The sequence below is a fragment of the Micropterus dolomieu genome, linkage group LG11 (assembly GCF_021292245.1).
Source record: "Micropterus dolomieu isolate WLL.071019.BEF.003 ecotype Adirondacks linkage group LG11, ASM2129224v1, whole genome shotgun sequence".
NCBI lineage: Eukaryota > Metazoa > Chordata > Actinopteri > Centrarchiformes > Centrarchidae > Micropterus > Micropterus dolomieu.
In genome coordinates, this window is record NC_060160.1 from 1,657,741 (window position 1) to 1,678,812 (window position 21,072).

A 21,072-nucleotide genomic window follows, 5' to 3' on the forward strand; every position below is an offset into this window, starting at 1 on the left:
GGAAGTTATCTGGTTTCAGTTTGTAGTCCGATTATAATTGACCAATCACATTTGAGCGTGCTTTGGTTACATACAGGCAAACAGAAGAACAGAAGACCATTGGCAATCATCTAATGTTGATCAGGTTTTTAACCAACCCTAGAGATTGGCTTTTTCAAACATATCTGCATTCAAATTATTGTCCCAAAATCCCGAACTAACACAGCAGAAAGTCTGTAAGTAATATTAAACTATTTCACAAACATACAATAAAAGCTTCACAAATCACCAGAAGATGGCTTCAAATGCTTATTTTGTTAGACCAACAATTAAAAACGACAACTTTATTAAACCTCAAATAAATTTAAAGTAAGCAAATCATCAGATTTGATAAGCTGCAGCCAGAGTCTTCATGTTTACTGGGCCGATCGACTCATTTCTTAGTCAACTTATTGTTCTGCCACTTGCAGCATATGGGAACGCTCAGTAAAGTCAATCACACACACATGCACAGACCTTACTGGCCTTTACTGCTGCAGCAGACTGAAAAGACTGCTTGAAGAACAACATGTGGGCTCAGCTGCATCCACTCCTTTCAAGAGCGTGTTAGCGTCTCTCTTTTCTGGAAACTAGTCCACAGAGAAGATCCTCCCTCGTCTTTAATGCAGCTTTGACTTCTCCGGAGAGACAAACACAGGAGGAAGAAATGGGTTACTTTTCCCTCTTAACTCCAGCAATTCATTATTTACTAGACGGGGGGGGAGAAAGAGGAAATGAGACTGTGTGCATGGATGACTTGTTCTGCTCTCTCCTGCACCTCGTCCTTAATGCTCCTGCCGACTCAAACACACAGAGATGCACCCCTGAGTTCAGTCCAGTGATTCCTTTATTATTATATATATTATATATTATTTATTTAAATAAATGATTTTCTTTCTTTAGAAATACAAATATTGAATTCCTAAAGACTTTTGATGTGTAAATTGTAAGATCATTTTCTTTCGCCCGATTTGGGAGCCCGAGCTGGGATTGGCTCCAGCCCCCTGCGACCCTGTAGGCAGGATAATGCAGGATGGATGGACAATGATCCTGAACAAATCAACAAATCCTCCAAATTAAATGACCAAATATGCCGTTTGTAACTTTCCTTTGGAACAAGACAGTGCCTTTCAAAAGTGTTCCAAATCACTGTTGTAAAAAATAAACCCGTTTCATGATGTGCAACCGTAGACTGTATATAAGAAGTGGACGTAGTCCTGATTCGTCACTTCACCAGTTGGTTTGTGGACTGCTGTTTTGAAGCCTCGAGTTTGGCCGATAGGGCGCCGATTTTTTGCAACCAGCGGCACCGGATGTGACCATGTTGGGAAGAGACTGTGGAGCCAACGGCCGTGTGTGGAGCTAGCCGGCTTGCTTAGCTAGGTGCATCTGTAATTCACGTTAACTGTCATTTTAACCGGGATGATAATTTTTGGTTAGCGACTAACAGGCCTGAAACTAAATTAACTCACCAGAGAAAGTGAACAGCCAACTCCAACGGCACTGGTTAAATTTACACTCCAGCCTGATTGACAGGTCGCTATGGTAACAACTTGTCAATCACAGATAATCCCGCCCTGAAGCATACTCTGCTTTCTGGTCTCTGTTCCTCTAAATGGGACCATAATTTACTAAATGAACATCATGCTGTGTTGAAGAAGACTTGAAACTAGCGACTGAGACCATAAACTCATCAGGAAAGTGTTTACTGAGGGAATAAATCAGCTGACAAGTAGAAACATTTTCTCAGAGACTTCTATACAATCACACTTCTATCTGCAGACAGTGGCGTCGCCCCCTGCTGGCCGTTCAATAGAATGCAGGTTCAAGAGACTTCCGCGTTTGCCTCAGTTCTCTGACCAGAAGCTTCCCGTTTCACGTCCTCATACCTGAGCAACTAAATAGGTTGATTTTCAAGTATCCCATAATGACATATATGAGCGCTGACTAGTACCAGTCCAGTGACAGGCGTATCAGACCTTCAGTATGTTACAAAAGTCACATGACCCAAGTCAAATGACGTGCAACGTGTGGTAAGAGAAAATATTGTGGTTTGGGTTAAAATAAGTACATAACTTAAGTCACGTGACTTGAATCATACAAATACAAAACGTGAATTAACTTAAAACACGTCACCTTTGATTTTCTTTCACACGGGACTCAAACCTCGGCCTCCTGAATGAAAGTCTTGAGCTGAATCGACACATCCATCCACCCCCCCCCACCTCCTTGCTCTTTACACTACGTCACCTGATTTCTTCTGCCACTAGAGGTCGCAGCCTAACAAATAGCCTGAATATGGGTTGTAATAAGCTGTATAATTGACCTATACTGCCGTTTATCTGGTGAGGACGGGCTGTGATGTGACTACACTGTGGTTAAGGTTTGGTTATATACTTTTTATTAACTTTGTGCAGTTTTTGTATGTTTCTTTGGTAGCTGCATGTAGTTCTACTGTGCACTTGTGGATAGGCTGAGGCACAAAGATGACTTGGACACAGGTTTAGGGAAAGATCATGATTTGGGTTAAAAAAAAGTTCTTTGTTACCATCAGGGGACCTTTGTTGTCATTGTTACAATAATAACTACATGATTAAGGTCAGGGAACGATGGTGTTCACAGTTAAAAGAAACCAACATTGATTATCGGTTGGAAACAGAAGATGAACAGTGGACTTCTGCTTCAAAATCGGCTACTTTGTTGACCCATCCATCCACCCTGACCTCCTCTCTACAGAATGTGGACTTTGTCTCTCTATAATTACATCATCTGACTTCCTCCTTTGCTCCTGAGACTTGATTTATATCATTGTAAATTGAATGCATTTGGATTTTGGAGTGTTTGAAGACTTCACATTGGACTCTGGGACCTTGTAATGAACATTTTTAACATTTCAAATGTTAATTATGTGAACATTATACATAATCAAAACACAGTTAGAGTTACTATATGGTATAATACTGTGACTCAACCACAAACACAAATGTTTATCCACTTCAAGAAGCTACTCCCCATCATCTTTGCAACATACCTGCACTCACACACACACACCCCTTGCCCATAAGTGTGTCTTTTATGTTTCACACACACTGTATGTGCGAATGCACACACAGCGAGTCCCTTCATCTCCTGTCCCGCGAGTCCTGTGCGCACACATTCAAGTGTATTTATTATTAAAAATCTAACTTCCTCAGAAACACCGACACTGGGAACAATGCTGAAGTACAGACGGGGAAAAAGGTAACACAATGTATTATTTACATACAGTCATATTAAATCTTACTGCAATATTACGGTGATGTTCTAAGCGTTAAAAGGCTGAAAGTAAACAAGCAGAACAAATACATTCAGTGCACATATAATACGCCCCTGATTGGGTCATGACTCCTTTCAATTTAAAAAGCGTCCGCCTCATCTAAAGACTACTCCTTGTCTTTGTTTTTGCTTTGTGGGGGCTGCAGATGATCAGCACTCGCTAAGCTTATCGTAAGTTTTGGCCATCCTAAGAAAATGGCAAGGAGCATATGCATAAAATGCTATATACTGTTTATATTATGTAACCCCTGGGTTTGAGTTAAAAAGGTGAATCGCAGCATACAAGTGTTGTCATATTAGGCTCTCTCACTTTAAGAGGGTGACCTCTGACCCTGAGCTGTGACAGACTGTGATGTTTATTTTAGGAGAGGCCTCTGAATCACGTTTCTAATATTGTGACTGGTTAAGGGGCGGGACTAACAGGCAGAGCAGAGCGGAGTATAACGTTGTTGTGCCGGATGTGTGTGTTTTCTGTGGAGGCAGTGATCAGCTGCAGAAGAAAGAAAAGTCTAGTTTAATTAACGTACAGAGACAGTTAGTAGCCTGGCTACTGTATTGTACTGTGTGTGAGAGCTGCAACAGGTTAGCACCATCGCTAATAGCAAGCTAACGTCCTATGAACACTGGAGCCCTGACAGCGTCGTGTGTGACCGGCTGTTAACGTTATGCTTGGAGAGAGAACGTCCTGTGCCTGTTTTCATCTTCATCTTTCTGAGAGGATTGCATAACGTGAGAACAGCGGGAGTCATCTGGACGATGCTGTGAAACTGGGCTCAACGTTACTTGTAACAGGTGCCCCAGTGAGCAGCACAACAAACACTGCGGGGCCACGACGAGTCGGCGGACTGTCTGAAAAACTTAAGTCACCCAGAAGTTTGCCCAGAAGAAAAACCGCTGTACCGCCTTTCTCCTCACGTGAGGCCTCAGGTCTGGTGAGTGAAAGCTTCTTTTATCATCCTGACTCTGCTGCTGGTCCCTGCATGGGCACTTTCATACTGCCTTATTATTCGGAATTATTAGGCAAGTTATTTTTCTTTTTAAATGGTTGGTGCCCCCCCCCCAACCACCACCACCATTTTTACATCTAAATATGACACTGGTAAAATCGGTTGTTAAAAAGTGGGATATTTCAAGAATAACTATCCTAGTTGTTTGTAACAAGAATAACACCAAACTTAGTATATTAACAAATAATTACACAACTCTATACAGACAGTCTGTAATCTTGAGTTGACTTGTTCCCAGTAAATGTTTTTTTCCTCCCCATCAATGCACTCCTATAAATAAAAGCTGTATTTGTCTTTTTAAGGAAAAGGTTAACTTGCCTATTTAAAGAACAATTAATTGCCTAACACATACAGATAACACATCAAACAGGATTTTTATGGACTGTTAACTGAACTGGTTTTAGTCTGTGGACATTTTAACTGTAAAATAAGAAACCAAAGTAATTCAGTCTGTGATTCCTTAACTCATATTTTTATGTAGTATTCAACTAGTCTATTTACTGCATAATAAAAATTCCTGAAATTCAGTTATGGCTTTTGGTTTAGTGTGCCACCCCAGGATTTTTAGTGTCCCCATCTGGCCACCCCAGGGAAAATCTTCTGGGGCGCCCCTGGATAGCGTAACATAAGCTTAGATTTAAACATTTGAATTGGTACATTTGAATGCTAGGGTTAGCACATAGTATGCTAACATGCAAAGCAACTGTGCTAAATATTAGTGTATTAACAAGCGTGCTAACATTAGAGATTGATGGATAACTCAGGATATATGTTGGCCAACAGGGAACAAGCTTTAGAAATAGTGCTGTGAGCGCATAGCTTTTCGACTGTATTCTGAACTGAAATTGAAGGGGTTTTTAACAAAAACGTTTGTTTATATTCAGTGCTAATGTTTGATAATATCTTATTTTGTATATCAGATTTCTTAAGTCTCAAATATCGATTTGTATCATCCAGTAACTGTCTACATGCTAACTTTAAATTGGAGCATCTTTATTTTTAACTTACTGTAGAATCTTTGTTAACAGACTATAAGCATTTGATTTAAAACACATCTGAACTTACATATGTGACAAAATCTGGGTTTGACTGATAAAATTGCCACAGTATGGAGCATAAAGTCTTTTGATTTATTTTGATTTGGATCAGGACAAACTTTACATTTATTCACAACTAGCGGTTCTAAGAATAGCAAAATGATTTCTACATTTTCTTTCATCCAACAATTTCATCTTTTGGTTAGGATTTAGAAATAGACTTACGGCCTCATGGGTAGTGTGGCTATAAACATTTAGTTTCATTTATTGTGTTATGTTGTGGTTGGGGGAACCACCTTAAATTTGCAGAGGTCATATTTGACTGTACAGGACATACAGATGAACAGATGCTGGCAGATGAAAAAACAGGCTTAAGTCACATTGGAGAGAACCACTAATTACTGTGATCACGTGAGGAGTGTGTGAATTGTTTTCATAGTCTGTGGACGTCCCATTCTGTAAACTAAGATTTGGCCTGGAGCTTTTGTTCAGCCTTCTTTTACGGTAAGCCAGTTAGCCTGTGGTTATGTTTCACATTTGTATTTTTAGCCTTGGAAAGTTGGGGCTAACCCTGCGGCCAGACAAGGCTTTAGCCTACTTTAGATTGTAGCACAGTGAAGTGATAGCCATGGACTACATGACCCTCAGGCTTTGGATTGATATAGAATGTCCCAGAATGCCTTCAGCCCAGGGATAAGTGCAACAAAAGTGCTAAACCAAATCTGAATCTATTCAGATTTTCTTTTGTCACTGTAACAGTCAACTCTACAGTCAGCCTGCAGTATGAGTATGTTAGCACAATTTAATTGGTCAGAATGAATACACTTGAAATGCTATAAATGAGAAAGAGACACTGGTAGAAGACCGAGTCGACTGTAGCCGGAGAGCACACAGATGGCCTCTGTGCATGAGGAGTCATGAAATATACTTTGCATAGCATGATGAACAGAAACAGCTCCTGTATTTTTGGTACATGATGCAGATGATGCTATATTAAGTGCACACATCTGCAACTCTTATGACCTTAAGACCTCCGTTTCTCTCTCTGATGTTTTAATCCCAGATGTGAAGAAAAGAACAAACTCCCTGGCTTTATGCAACCCAGTGACATGCTTAGTCAGCAGCCACAGAGAGAGAAAGGTTCAACAGCAGGGCTTCCACCATGCCGCCCGGCTGCCAATAATTACTGACTTTCCAAAATGTCACAAATAGAAATTTCCTACAAAAAGCCTTTGGCGGCCCGCAGCACCACCGGCTCCAGAGGTGCTTTCCTGTCACAGAATCTGACTTCTGACCTTTAAGAATAAGTGTCTTCTGCTTGATTGGCTTTTTGCTAGCATGCTGAAAAAGGCAGTGAAATCCACAGAGGACAAAGTTCTTCTGCACACATCGATTGTGAAAAAAACAATTAAAATTGATCGATAAAGCCAGTATTTCTCACAGACCTAAATCTGGGCCTAACAATTATAAACTGCCTGGCTCTGAGTACGGGGAAAGAGCTTTTTTCACAGGAGGGGGTGAAAGCAGAAACAACTTCCTCTCAGCGATCAATCAATTATCACGTTAACTTTGCTCAGCGGTGAGTGAACAGAATGAGGATGAAGCTTTTTGGAAGCTGTGCCCTGAGCGAGCTGCTGGTCAACAGCCTGTTATGAAAGAGCTTCTGACAACTCCACTGGCTGCTCGCTGATCACAGCATCCTGAGAGTTGGATGCGAGTGTGAGCATGTGCACACAGATACCAAAAAACAGTGGGGGGAGCCGAACTTGTAGTAACAGCACAAAGGAAAAATACTCAGTTTTAGGTCCTGCAATCAACCTTTAACTTGATGAAGATAATGAGGACACAAACATTATCAAGTTTAATACTCAGTATGAACCATTTTCTAAGGTATTCTGGTTGGTTTTATTTCCAGACCTCTGAATCACCACCCACTTTTTCAGTTATTCAAACAGGTCTGGTGCTCATTGAAGGCTGTTTTTCGCAAATGGAAAAACGGGCGAGCCAATCAGACCTTTGTAGGTGGGATTCAAATATGAACGACTTCTTCCTGTGCCGGAGGCAAATATGGGGACAAGTGTGAATGAAAGTGATGCCGACTAAGACTTATTTTAATAACATGCTTCTAATATCTGCTACCACAGCTTCAATGTTGCCATTAAACGACGTCATCAAGACCAGCCTGTCCTCACCGATCATTATATAGATTATTACAACTCATGTTTAGGTTTTTGTTAGGCCGCGACCTCTAGTGGCAGAAGAAGTCAGGTGACGGAGCAGACGTAGAGACGGAGGTTCACAGTCCCGTGGGGAAGAAAGTTTACATGTTTTAATATAATGTTTTACTCCTTGTGATTTACCCAAATCCCGATCTTTTCCTAAAATTAACCAAGTGGTTTTGTTGCCTAACAAAACTATGACTGTTTCACAATGTTTACAATGTGTTAAATATCATGTGACTGAAGTCACGTGACTAATATAATGTAGTGATGGTCTGGTAAGCCTGTCGCTGGACGGGTACATTTCAACGCTCATACAGGTTGTTTTTGGGAAGGGTCATATTTGTTGTATTTTCAAACTGACATGTGTGTCATTTTGGGACAACTGACAATTGACCTATTTTGTCGTTTGGGTACGACAACATGTTGGCAAGATATATATTCTAGTTGCTATTGACGAGTTAGAGCACAAATAAATCCCTCCCACAAACACAACATCAGACGTATAAGTGAGACAAAATGGTAAATCCGCTGCGTAAATTTCAATGTTTAAGGTTTTACTTGATCAGTTCAACTTTTATTTCCTGTTTTTTTCAGCATTTTTTTCTCTAAACATTTAAGACTTATGTAAATTTGCCAAGTTAACATGAAAAAATCTTGTCCTTGAGCTAAAACAAGGCTGCTTTTTACAAAATTTCTACGTACCAGCCAGAATTTTGTGATTTTCTCTCGTTTTGACTGTAAGATCTGAATCTGCAAAGTGACCAACTCAAGTACATTCAAAGTCAAATACTCCATTGAAGTACCCGACCCCCTAAACTGTTTTGAAGTACAGAACTTAGGAAAATACACTTAGTGGCTGTCCTGCTCTGCACACACAAAAATGCTACCTTTTACTTCCTTTCTGCTTGCTTTTAAAAAATATATGCTTTTAACAGTCACTGTATACACATTTTACTAAGGTGAGACAAACACACACAAACTTCTGCTCAGTGAATCTGCTTTATTGCACAAAAGGAAATGTTACTTGAGTGTAGGTATACACACACACACACACACACTCGTTGCTCACCCGCCTGTATTGTCCGTTATATGAATAATCCAATAGAGGGCTGGTAAAAGCCTCCCAGTCTGTAGACTTCAGCCCTGGAGTCTGTCCCTCCCAGAACACAAGCGGTATTGAGAAACCCAGTGCAGCAGGGAAGCCTCCCTGTTACGTTGTGTGTTTTTGACCTGTGTTGACTTGTTTATTTAGGTTTCTAAAACTCTGCAGAACAATGATGAATACCCCAAAGATGAAACACGGCGGGTTGACTGCAGCCAGTTCCTGCTGGTGTGGATTCAGGTCAGTTTGTCTGCAGTCGCTCTCTGCTGGCACTGCAGGTTTGCACTTGGCAGCTTCAGGAAATCAGAATCAGTTAACATGCCAGGTAGAAAAATACTCAGGGTGACGCTGAGGCAGCGATAAACTGACAACTACAGGTCTGTAAAGAGAGGTGTTTTTGACAATACTGTATTTAAATGTTACCAGAAAACAGAAAACAGGCCAGACATATCTCAGATAACAGTACCAAAGAGACGAGTTAGCGGCTGTAGCACTGTTTTTGATTTTTATTATTATTGTTTTTATATTTTTGCAAATTTGCTGCAGAAAAAATAATGCTGAATAACCTGCCAACAGCTCCTGTTTGCACTGTCACCATGTATTTCCAGACAACTATCCCTGGATTACTTTGATACAGAAGAAAAAGCCTAAACATGATTATTATGAGGGGAGATTATAAAGGGATCCTTTTGGATTTAATTGGATTTATGGATGTTTATCCACCATGTACATTGGAGAGTCAGAGAGTTGGAGAGTGTGTATGTTGTCTGTATCATACTGTTAACGTCAACAAATGACCGGCTCCCACCACAACAGAATCCATCACAATGCTGAAGCAGAGGAATTTCTATCCAGCTAACGCTACAGGTCTGGCTGGGTGATCGGACGATTCTGTGAGATCATCTCAAGGTCTGCTAACCCAACCAGTCCCTGCACTTCCTTTTCCGATGTTGAGGAGAGAGCCCCAGAAAGCCCCGGTACAGTTTAGCACCTGCGTATAACAATTGCTTTTTAGAAGCCAAGAGCAATGCAAGGCAGGGGCAGCCAACTAGCTGTTACTTAAGCTTAGTTAACGGCCACCGGTGTCATTAGTAACAAGGGTTTTCTGAAAGTTACACATAGAAAGAACCTATTTGCCTATTTCCACATCCAGCAGATTTAGAGCAACATGACCATCCTATTGGAGTCGTGTTTGTGTTCACTTGAGGACTGTAAGTCTAAATTTCACTCTCTTTTTAGCTCTGGGGAGCTTTCCACCAGCTCCTGAGGGTACTATCTGGCTCTATAAATGCTCCACTATGTTCTCTACCTAGTCTCTAATTTTGTCTGTCTGCTGCTGGGCAGGTAGTGTATAGAGACTTTATCAGGGTGTGTTTGCTAGAAACAGCTGACTGAGATGACATAGAGAGATCATACAGTAAATGTGCTGTTAACACAAAAGTATGAGCTAAAAGAGGATAAAAAGTTGTTCAGGGTGCAGAGTTGGTGGAAATTTTCTGAGGAATTATCAAACTGTGTGTGTTCTGCTGCTGTTGTGAAACTCATTACTTCATTACATCAAAATCACAGACAAATTTTAGCACATGTGTGAACGTGATAAATACTCAGGGAATGAAAGGGAAACTTTTAACAACAAAGAGAAAACGGCAGCACTGGGACCCGAGGATAACAAGTCCTGCCAACACCCTTAAGCAACAACAGCAGATATGGTGTTTTTTTCTAAAGGTAATACATCTTTTAGACAGGTGAAGAGGCGTTTAGCTGCCTTGGGGAAGTCGTAAAAATGAGAGCCACACTTACAGTCCTTACGCAATAAGAGCTCTGGTGACTGGAGGTTTGGTGTACTACAACTGCGAAACCCCGACTGAGCTGCATCACGCTAAACAGAGAGAATGACAAGATGCAACAGCATGACTCTCACTGTGCTGCTGCATCTCATCATTCTCTCTATTTACCTCTTCACTAAATCTGTCACAAAGACTAATGTGCTGCGTGTGGAGGTGTGGACCTAATGTCAGATCTCTGTTAACGCCCTGCTACAGGAGCTCTTTCACTACTTAGTTCTGTTAACTTAAGATATAGCAAGCAAACATTTAATGTATAAAAACTGAGGGTGCGACAATGCCAATGAATTCCTGTTTCCATTGACTTCTGTAATGTCAATATCAGGAGTTGGACACGCAAATTCACCTTGTGTCTTGCCTGAAGTGTATTTCATATATTAAAATATATTTCATAAAAATTTGTTCTTAGTGGTGGTGCTCAACTATTATACACTGCAGGAAACCGTGCTGATGATAATGTCGTTTTAAGCTACAGGCCCCTCCAAATGTATTGGAACGGGAAGGCAAATCCCTTTGTTTCTGATGTTCACTGTAGACATTTGGGTTTAAGATCAAAAGATGAGACAAGAGTTCAGAATTTCAGCTTTTATTTCCTGGTATTCACGTCTAGATGTGTTAAACAACTCAGGACATATCACCGTTTGTATTAGACCACAGCATTCTTCGGTGAGCAAAAGTAATGGAACAAATAATCTTAAAGTAAATAACATTTAATATTTGGTGGCGTAACCCTTGCTTGCACTAACTGCCTCAAGCCTGCGACCCATCGACATCACCAAACTGTTGCATTCTTCATTTGTGATGCTGTTCCAGGCTTTTACCGCAGCTTCTTTCAGTTCTTGTTTGTTTCGGGGTGTTTCTCCCTTCAGTCTCCTCTTAAGGAGGTGAAATGCAGCTCTGTTGGGTTCAGGTCAGCTGACTGACTTGGCCAGTCTAAAACCTTCCACTTTTTCCCCTGATGAAGTCCTTTGTTTTGTTGGCAGTGTGCAAATTTCACTCTGGCCTTCTGATTCTTCCTGCTGATGAGTGGTTTGCATCTTGTGGTGCGGCCTCTATATTTCTGCTTCCAACAGTGGATTGTGATACCTTCAACCCCTGCGCTGTGGAGGTCGTTGGTGATGTCACTTCCTGATGTTTTGGGGCTTTTCTTCACAGCTCTCACCATACTTGTATCATCAACTACTGTTGTTTTCCTTGGCCGACCTGTTGGACGTCTGTTGCTCAGGACACCAGTAGTTTCTTTCTTTTTCAGGACATTCCAAATTGTTGTGCTTGCTCTGCCCAATGTTTGTCCAGTGGCTCTGGTCGATTGTCCTTCTTTTCTCAGCTTGACAGCGGCTTGCTTTTCTCCCATAGACAGCTCTCTGGTCTTCATGTTGGTTTATCCTCTTTAACAGGAAATGCAGTCTTTATAGGTTTGAACCAAGGATGGAAACTTAGACTAGTCATGTTTGGACAATCAACCTAAAAGGCAACAACTGGGCAACAAGAAACATCTGTCAGTCACATGTTCCAATAGTTTTGCTCACTTGAAAAATGGGTGGGTTCAAACAAACGGTGGTTTGTCCTGAGTTGTTTAACACATCTAGATGTGAATACCAGGAAATAAAAGCTGAAATTCTGAACTCGTCTCTACTCATCTTTTGATCTTAAACCCAGATGTCCTCAGTGAACAACAAAAACAAAGGAATTTGCCCGTTCCAATACTTTTGGAGGGGAATGTAAATTAAAATAATTTATATGGCACAGTAGGTTCAAAAGAAGGAGCCACAGATAAAACCACCCGTTAGTAAATAAAGTCTCTCTGCAAGATTCATCAAGTTCCTAAACATGGTAACAATCTGGACAGCTCTGTAACACTTGAGTCTGCGTTTACAGCTGTCAATTTACAAGGATTCTGGGAAATCAAGACATTGAAAGACGTTTTGCTCAGTGCCACCAAAGTTTCCTGGTGCAGCTCTTATAGGATATGGATGAATGGATAAGAGAATTTGTAACTGTATCTTTCAATTCATTGTAATATTTTATTATGTAAAATATATTTTAAATAACACAGTGCAAACAAGCAGACATTCAGGATAAATTCAGTTTCAGCACAGACAGTTTAAGGACAAGAACACGTGTTCATAGCCTCTGTATATCAGGCCATAAACAAGGACCTGGACAGAAGAGCCTGTCATCAAAAACTCTAAATGGCCATTAACTTTAAAGAGTGGAGCGTCTATAAATATCACCAAATATTATATGGGTGTTCTTGTCAGCATTTTTGCATCCTAACGTGCACTTTGAGAGTCAAACTGCAGACTCTGAAGTAGTCACTCAGCAGTATCGAGCGTCTGGCAGAATGTCTAGACTGGACTGGTGTGACTGACACAAAGAACCGTGTCTAGCTGGTACAATTTTCCAATTACATCTATTTGTAAGTGCAACCTGACAGGAGCGAGACTCTCTACTGTTACTGCAGTGTTTAGAGCGGTTACACATGCAAACAAATCTTTTGTAGATACAAATGTCTTTCAATACATTGTATTGCTCTGCATCAACACTGAGGTCTGTTATTTTAAAAGAAGCAGAGGAAGCACACAGAAGCAGTCTCATCAACATGCGCATAATTTACAGTAGCTTTGGTAATTTTTGTGCTCAAATGTAAAGAAAAGCTGAGCTGGTACAAAGAATAAAATACATATACAAATTATACGACTGCAGCAGATTGTAGTTTTAAACCTGTTGGAGTGTGCGTGTCAGTTTGAAAAATGTTTGCCCTTTTATTAAATTGTTAATAAACAAAATCCAGCAAAAGACAAAACAGTATCCTTTTTACCTTTCATGATCTCACTAATGAACCCAAAAATTTTTACTCAAAAGTTTTTTGAACACAGTTGACGCGATATTGAAACACTACACGCAGCAGAGAAGCACTTCAACAGCAGCTTCCATTTACACCTGATCGCTTTAGTTAAAGTGGGAATGTGTCTTTGTGGTTCAACAGACTATCTTGTGAAAGACAAACTGCTGCTGAAGAAACACGCTGATAGACTTCAGACATAAACTGATATACACACTGATATACACTAAAACTTAACTTGGCCCTGTATGTTTCATGAGAAATGCTCTTAGATAACTTAGACCTTAGAATTGTAGATGTGGCTTAAATTCCTATGAATATCTCAAATAATGAAGAGGCACTTGAGACCATCTGATAGGGCTGTGATTGGACAAAAAAAAGCCTGGAAACCGCTGCCTTGGCCTAATAGGTTCTGGCCAACAACCAGTTTTAAAGAGGTGGTATTATGCTTTTTGGCTTTTCCCCCTCTCCTTTATTGAGTTATATATCTTTTTTGTGCATGTACTAGGTTTGCAAAGTGAAAAAGCCCAAAGTCCAGCCCAAAGGGAGTTCATCATACTCCGCTGGTGTGGATGGAATATGCAGTAAGATCATGAAGGCCATTGCGAACGTCATTGTGGAGCCACTGGCTCATTGTATTAACCTTTCTTTACTTACTGGCATTGTACCTAAAATTACAAAAATTGCTAAGAGAATCCCAATTTTTAAATCAGGTGACAGAAACTATCTGAGCAATTACCGGCCCATATCAATTCTACCCACTTTTTCTAAAGTAATGGAGAAAGTAGTATCCAACAGACTTAGTGGTTATCTTGATAAACTGGATGTTCTTGTTCCCTCTCAATACGGTTTTAGAAAAAAGAGCACAACTTGTATGGCAATACTCGACCTAATAGAACAATTTAATGACTGTATTGAATAGGGCAAATGTGGTGTTGGTATTTTCCTGGACCTATCAAAAGCTTTTGACACCATTGACTTTGATAGCTTATTGCATAAATTACAGCACTATGGTATCAGAGGTCTAGCACTTGAATGGTTCAGAAGTTATCTATACGAGAGGGAACAGTATGTCTGTGTCGATGATCATAACTCTACTTGTAAGACCATAATTTTTGGGGTCCCCCAGGGCTTCATTTTGGGGCCACTCTTATTCATTCTGTATATAAATGACTTTATAAATTCTTCTAAAGTATTTCATAAAATCCTCTTTGCTGACAACACAAATTAATTTATTTATTATCACACAGGAACCCACATACTCTACAAGATATAGTCAACTCAGAGCTAACCAAAGTTGACTCTCACTGGTTTAAATGTAATAAACTGTCACTAAACGTCAGCAAAACAAATTTAATTTTATTCAAAACGAACAAAAAAAAAATTAACTACACTGCTCACTGCCTGATTAAAATGAATGGGCAGGTGATAAAAATAGTGCATTCCACTAAATTTCTGGGTGTCCTCATTGATGACTCTCTTAACTTTACATGTCATATTGGCCATCTTGTAAGCAAGCTATCAAAGTATGTTGGCTTGTTCTATAAGATCAGACTTATAGGACAATTTCTTCTGCCCTTCTCATGTTGTACAAAACTCTCTTTGAACCATGTCTTAATTACTGCAATGTGATATGGTGCAACTCCTTTAAAAGTCATCTTATACTTGTATCTTTGCAGCAAAAAAGCCATACGGGCTTTGTCCTGGTCAGAGATAAATTCTCCCACCTGCCCTCTATTCTATCGCTTTGAGTTATTCAGACTAGCTGAGCTAAATCAATATCATAATGCCTGCCATATGTTTCAAATTGTAAATAGGCTTAGTAAGTAGTCTTGTTCCTATCTCCAGCCCCCAGCACACATACCAAACGAGAATCAAACCACTTATATTAGGAAAATGTCGCTGACATGTGCGCGCCAGTATGAGTGTTGTCTGTAGGGGGCCGCAGATCTGGAAAGGAATTGATGATGGCCTCAAGGTGTTGCCCTCTATCTCCAACTTCAAAAGACAACTAAAAAAATCACCTCATATTAACCTATATCTAATATTAAACTGTTTTCTAATGGATTACTGGGATGTATGTGTATGATTGTATGTGTATGTATTGTTATGTATGTTCTGGTGTGCTCTGTGTGCATTTACTTATCTGATTACAGGTGATAACTGTGTATACCTTGTCTGTACCACTACCTTTTCATAAATCATGGGCCCCCATCTATAAGCTTTCTTTAGCTTCTTTGGAAGACCCATTCACTATACCCAATTGATTCGCATGCACATGTGCAACTCCCAACAAAGATCATTTAGAGACAAGATCTATCACTCCATAGCTAAAACGAAGCCTTCAACACAGGGTGAAAAGAGGAGCTGCAGCAATGTGCAGTATGACAGAAAATATGGTGTTTTTTGAAAATTAAACCACGTAAACCTGTTCTGGTACAACCTCTAAATAAGATTTTGAGCCTGGAAATGAGCATAATACCACCTCTTTAAGTGACAAATTATTTGTGAAAGTTCTTTCCCAAATACAAACAAGCATTTTGGACAGAGACTCATGTGGTGTGAGAGACTGAGAACGATCTGGAGAGAGAAAGGAAAGTGCTTATGGAGGCCATTATTGCATGAGTGACAGGGCGAGTTAGGGCTGACACACATTCTGGTCCCCTCAGAGTCCCACAGGCCACGTCTGAGCTCCAGCTAGAAGTTGTTTATCTTCACAGCAGCTGTCACGCATCCCGGGAACAAAAGAGCGTACTGAGGAGAGGAGGAAGAGCCCTGCCCACATCACTGTTTGTGTTGTGTGTTTACATGAGGGTACCACTGGGTCAGATTCCTGCTGCACACAGCAAAACGTGTCCATCTTAACAATTAACTCAGTTTAGAGAAAGTGTCTGCAGAAGACGTGAAACTATTTCACTTGTTCCCAGAGCAGCTTAGCTCGTTTAAAGGCGTGTTTCTGAATCAAGATGCATTCTTTCAAAAGCAGTGGACTTGCCAACCCATGATGAAGGGAAATTGTGTCTAAAACAAGAGTCATTATCTCATCGTAATGGTAGTTTTACTTTTTAACTCATTTTAAAACTTCCTTTAGCAGGTTTGTATGTAAACTGCTGCTGTGTAATCCTCCTAAATCACACACAGGGGATGCAATATGCATCCTTTCCTTTCTAATTGAGAAGTATTATTTTCCAAAATAAATCTTTTAACTGAACCTAAAGTCTCAGAAGTTGGCATCTCAGTCAGGCAAAAAAGCAAAAGCTATCCCACCAGCTCCGGTCTGTAAAAAGCAGAAATCACAGTTTCTACAGTTAAAACAGTCAAAAAACTGGTAATTTTTTATTTTAAGGATCCTAAATTTTACTACAATTTCCTACAAATGATCCGCTCATGTCTCGCTTTTGATGTGGATTGAAGAGCCTACATCTACACCAGCATCTCTGTGAGAGTGGTGCTTTACACAAAGTCACTGTGGGGCGCGTTCACCATCTTAGCGTCCAAAAGTCAGTAGGATTAATCCTACATGAATGTCTGTACAAAATGTCCTCTTAAAATTCATTAGTTGTTGGCATATTTCAGTCTTGACTAAAGTATAGGCTTGACTATATGTAAAGTACAATGAGATCTGTTATTTCCTGATAGCAAATTATGTAAATATATAAAGGAATGCAAGAAATCCGATCAGATAAGCAGTATAGAATATTCATTTGTGGACAAATCCAACAGTTCATTGCATTATTGGCTTGATTGAGCAAAAATCTGAAGTTGAAGACTAAAACTTGTGCACTTAAAATAATCAATCAGTCCATCCTAATACACGTGTTTGAATGAGGACACACACACCTGATCACCGATATTTTTCAGGCACATTTGCACGTACACATTTACATTAAGGTGGATTACTACGGGAATGTACTTAATTAAAGTAAAAAAGCAATAGCAGCAAAGCGTCAAGTAAAATGTGTCATTCTTAATAATGCATGCATACAGTCACACACAGACCCAGATGTAGAGCCAGATAGATAAAATACATGCATATGGCTATCAATAAATTAAAATCTATACACTATGAACTTAAAACACACACACACACATAAAGACAGACTGAAAACTGCTCCTCAGAGCATAGAAACTGCCTGCTAGGAGGTTGGTAAGAACCAGCAAAAGGGCACAAGACTTAATGAGGCTATTGGTATCGTATGTATAATTTATTGCGTTTGAGGCATGCTGAGAAAAAGACCTATTGAGCCGAGTGAATATGAAGCCTGAAAAACAACTAAAGGACAAGTAAACAACAGAGTCGTTATGATAGAAAAAGCAGAAGAGAGGACGTGTGAGGGAAAAGTAGAAAATACGAGGGAACGCCGGGCCAGATGCCTCTTAATGTGTGTGTGATAACGGTGTGTGTGCTCAAGCCTCTGCTTTTATACTCAACTGTTCTCATAAAGAGAAACGACAAAAAAGCCTTGATAAATTAAAGAAAAAGCTTCTACTCACCTGTTTCAATCCCTCAATCCCAGATTTTCATCTTAGATTTCCCATTAGACATCTCAGTCTTGTTTAATAAATTCTGGTTCATTTCCTCATAAACATTGTTAGGTGACTGACAGCTGAAGCACTTGGATGGGCATTTAACTCCCCTGGTTTGAATTGTAAGTACGAAAGATGAACAACTGCATTAGGCATCTTCGACTCCTAAGGTGCAGTTCAGTAAGAAATATTGTTAACAAAGTTTAAATCACTTCACTTTTTTGATTTGGGTTAATTTTGGATCAATTCACCATCTATGTTGAAGCATTTCCCCCTAATGCATCAATGAGGCGTTCTGATTTATACCTCTGGCTGGCTTCTTCTTCACTATAACAGCAACTGATGCTTGTGGATATTGTACAGTCATGTACCATCCCAACCAACCAGGAAAAAAAAACCTGGACTTCTCCATAACATAAATCTATCCTGTGTTTCTACAACGCTGTCAAACATTTCGGACAAAGCCTTTCAGAGAACTTGAGTAAAATTAAATATCTGATCCTTCTGATAACACTATAAAAACAAGAGAAATTAGTTGCTACAATGGCAGCTAATAACTAAGGCAAGTTAACCAACTAGCCAGCTAGTGGATGTTAACCCAGGCAACTTCGGCAGGCGTCTTTCTGACAGAACTGTTTGCTCCTTAAATCCTCAGCTCCTTGCATTACTATCTCTCAGGCCATGTTCTTTCCCTCAAATGCACAGACCTGCTATTCTCAAGCTGTCCACCAGATGCCCTCCTACTATCCCTCCTGTCGCCATCACCTGACTGCAGCCAGAAGTTATTACACCCATCCACACCTGGGCCCGGCGCCAAGAGGTAAGCCACAGTTGGAATAGTGAAGCCACATGGACGTTTCCATGCAGGCTTTGGTGCGTTGGTGTTTGGCAGGTGAGCTTCGTAGGTGGACTGATTAAACCGCGACAATCCGAGTCAGACAAACTCTCTGAGCCAAGAAACTTTTTGTTGGTGCAGCTATGCAGCTCCCAGAATTACGGTGTTTCTGCCGTCACTCTACGTCATTAAACCACGGTTATGTTGGTGCCAACAGGAAGTAGCCCTATAGTAGTATTTTATTGGTCCAAAACTAGCTTCACTTCTCTCCATTCAAATCTGCAGGGTGGCTTCGTCCAGTAATATACTGTCTAGGGGTCAGCCACAACAAAACCTTGACCACACTGTTGTGTACGCATGCACACTGCACTTAACTGCCATTTTAATATGGCTGTGTTCATACACACTTTGCTGCTGATTGGGTGACACCTCTGGCACACCCACCAAACGAGAGATATACCTCTAAGCCCGTTGCACACCATTGCACACCGTTTCAACTAAACATGTCGTTCAAACCGGTAACCGTAGCAAACCTTTTGAAATTGAACGTGGCCCTGTTGCCACTTCTCTCATCAGCTGTGCAGTTACCTGGCCTTCTACGTCTACTCCTCACCTGAAACTCATTCCCAATCAGCCCTTCCACATTTATACCAGTTCACTCCCGTTGTTCATTGTCAAGATCATGAAATTTCCCTATGTGCCACGTTCCTAGTTGCAGTCCCCATTGGCCCGGCAACTCCACCCTGACAAAAATCAGTAACACACTAGGTTGGGCAGGCTAACTAGCAACTAAAAGCATTCTCCTCTGTTTTTCTTTGATAAGTGGCTATGGCATAACTATGGTAATTTAATTCAGGTTGATGGATTTTCGTCTTCAGCTCTTTCAAATCTAGCTACTCTATTATGTTTATACACCATCCTTTCAAACTTAAATTCTCTAACTGCCATTCTAGCTAATTCAGGCATTCAGTAATCAATTGGGGAAAAAATCAAATCCCAGAAAACAAATAAAAACTCAACAACTGAGGAGAAGTTTGAATACAATGATGTAATCTGTGTACATTTCGAAAGGGTCTATATTATCATATGTGTGCTGGTGTCAGGATGCATCTATTGTTTGTGTGGCTTAAATAAACATTTGAGACAAATATTTCAGTCTGCGTGATCACAGAGCGGGAAACCTTACCCGTTTGCGCAGGTTGCAGGTGAGGATGAGGTTGCGGGAGAAGGAGTTGGCGAAGGCCGTGTAAAACTCCAGCACCTTGAGCAAGGCTTCCCTCTTGATGACGTGGAGGTCACAGTACGTTAGAGCTCTGACGTTAGCGCACGCATGTGCCAGGGTGGTTTCTTTCCAAAAGACATCACCAAACACGTCGCCTTTACCTGAGGACACAGCAAACAGGAGAAGATGAATTCCAATAATTGATTGGTGAACAGTTGTTTGATAAAGGTGACACTACTAAAACTAAAAAGGCAACTAAGAAACTGCAGAAGGTTTGTAGAAGGGTTTTTTTTTTTAACACTGAATGAATTTCCTGGGGAAGTATTGACGTTGGTGTGCTTTCTTGATTATGGCTTCTAGGTTTTGCTCAAACTTCATGGGGTTATCCAAGATTATACCGAGATTTATTACAAATTGTACAACATGGCTATTGGGCTGTCCCTGAATAGCCAGTTTTCAATCATTAACTGAGATGCTTTATATTTACATCAGTTGCACGACATTCATTTCAGGTATCATTTCTAGATATCTAGTTACTCAATTAATCGACAGAAAGTTAAACATCAACTTTCTTCCCAGTCCTTTTTCAGGCTAAACGCTGCAAATTTTCCTTTCCCAGTTCTGCAGATGTGAGGATTTGCATCTTTCCTTTGTCTTCTGCAGTAGTAAACTGAATATCTTTAGATTTTGGACTATTGGTCAGACAAAACAAGAAATGATATAAAATCAGGTTTTAGGAATTTGATGGACGTTGAAGGATTCATAATTTTCTGATATTTTATAAACCTATCTATTGTCAGGGTTTGGTTTGATTTCTCTCAGTTTCCTGTTTTTATTTTGTAATTGTCTGTGTCTGGTGTCCTGGTCTGACTTGTTTCCTGTTTGTCTGAATACTCTGATGTAGCTCACCTGTTTGCTCATCCTCCCTGCCTGTGTGTGAGAGTATATAATGTCTTTGTTTCAGTCCTGTGTTTGCCAGATTGTCTTTCATCTTTTGTCATGTGGGGTTTGTGATCAGTACGTCTGCTGAAACTCCAGCTTGTTCGTTTGCTAAGTTTTAGATTTACGCTCCCCTGCCTGTAACCCTGCCTATTTACT

The 21,072-nt window shown here is 40.3% G+C and overlaps 1 protein-coding gene across 1 annotated transcript in view; it reads right to left on the reverse strand.

Annotated features, from left to right (window-relative positions):
- kcnh5b (potassium voltage-gated channel, subfamily H (eag-related), member 5b) overlaps positions 1–21,072 on the reverse strand; it is a 1,142,829-nt gene that overhangs the window by 32,893 nt on the left and 1,088,864 nt on the right. The window contains exon 12 of the mRNA XM_046063266.1: positions 19,939–20,135. Within this exon, the coding sequence (XP_045919222.1) occupies positions 19,939–20,135 (197 nt within the window). The remainder of the gene's footprint in view (positions 1–19,938; positions 20,136–21,072) is intronic.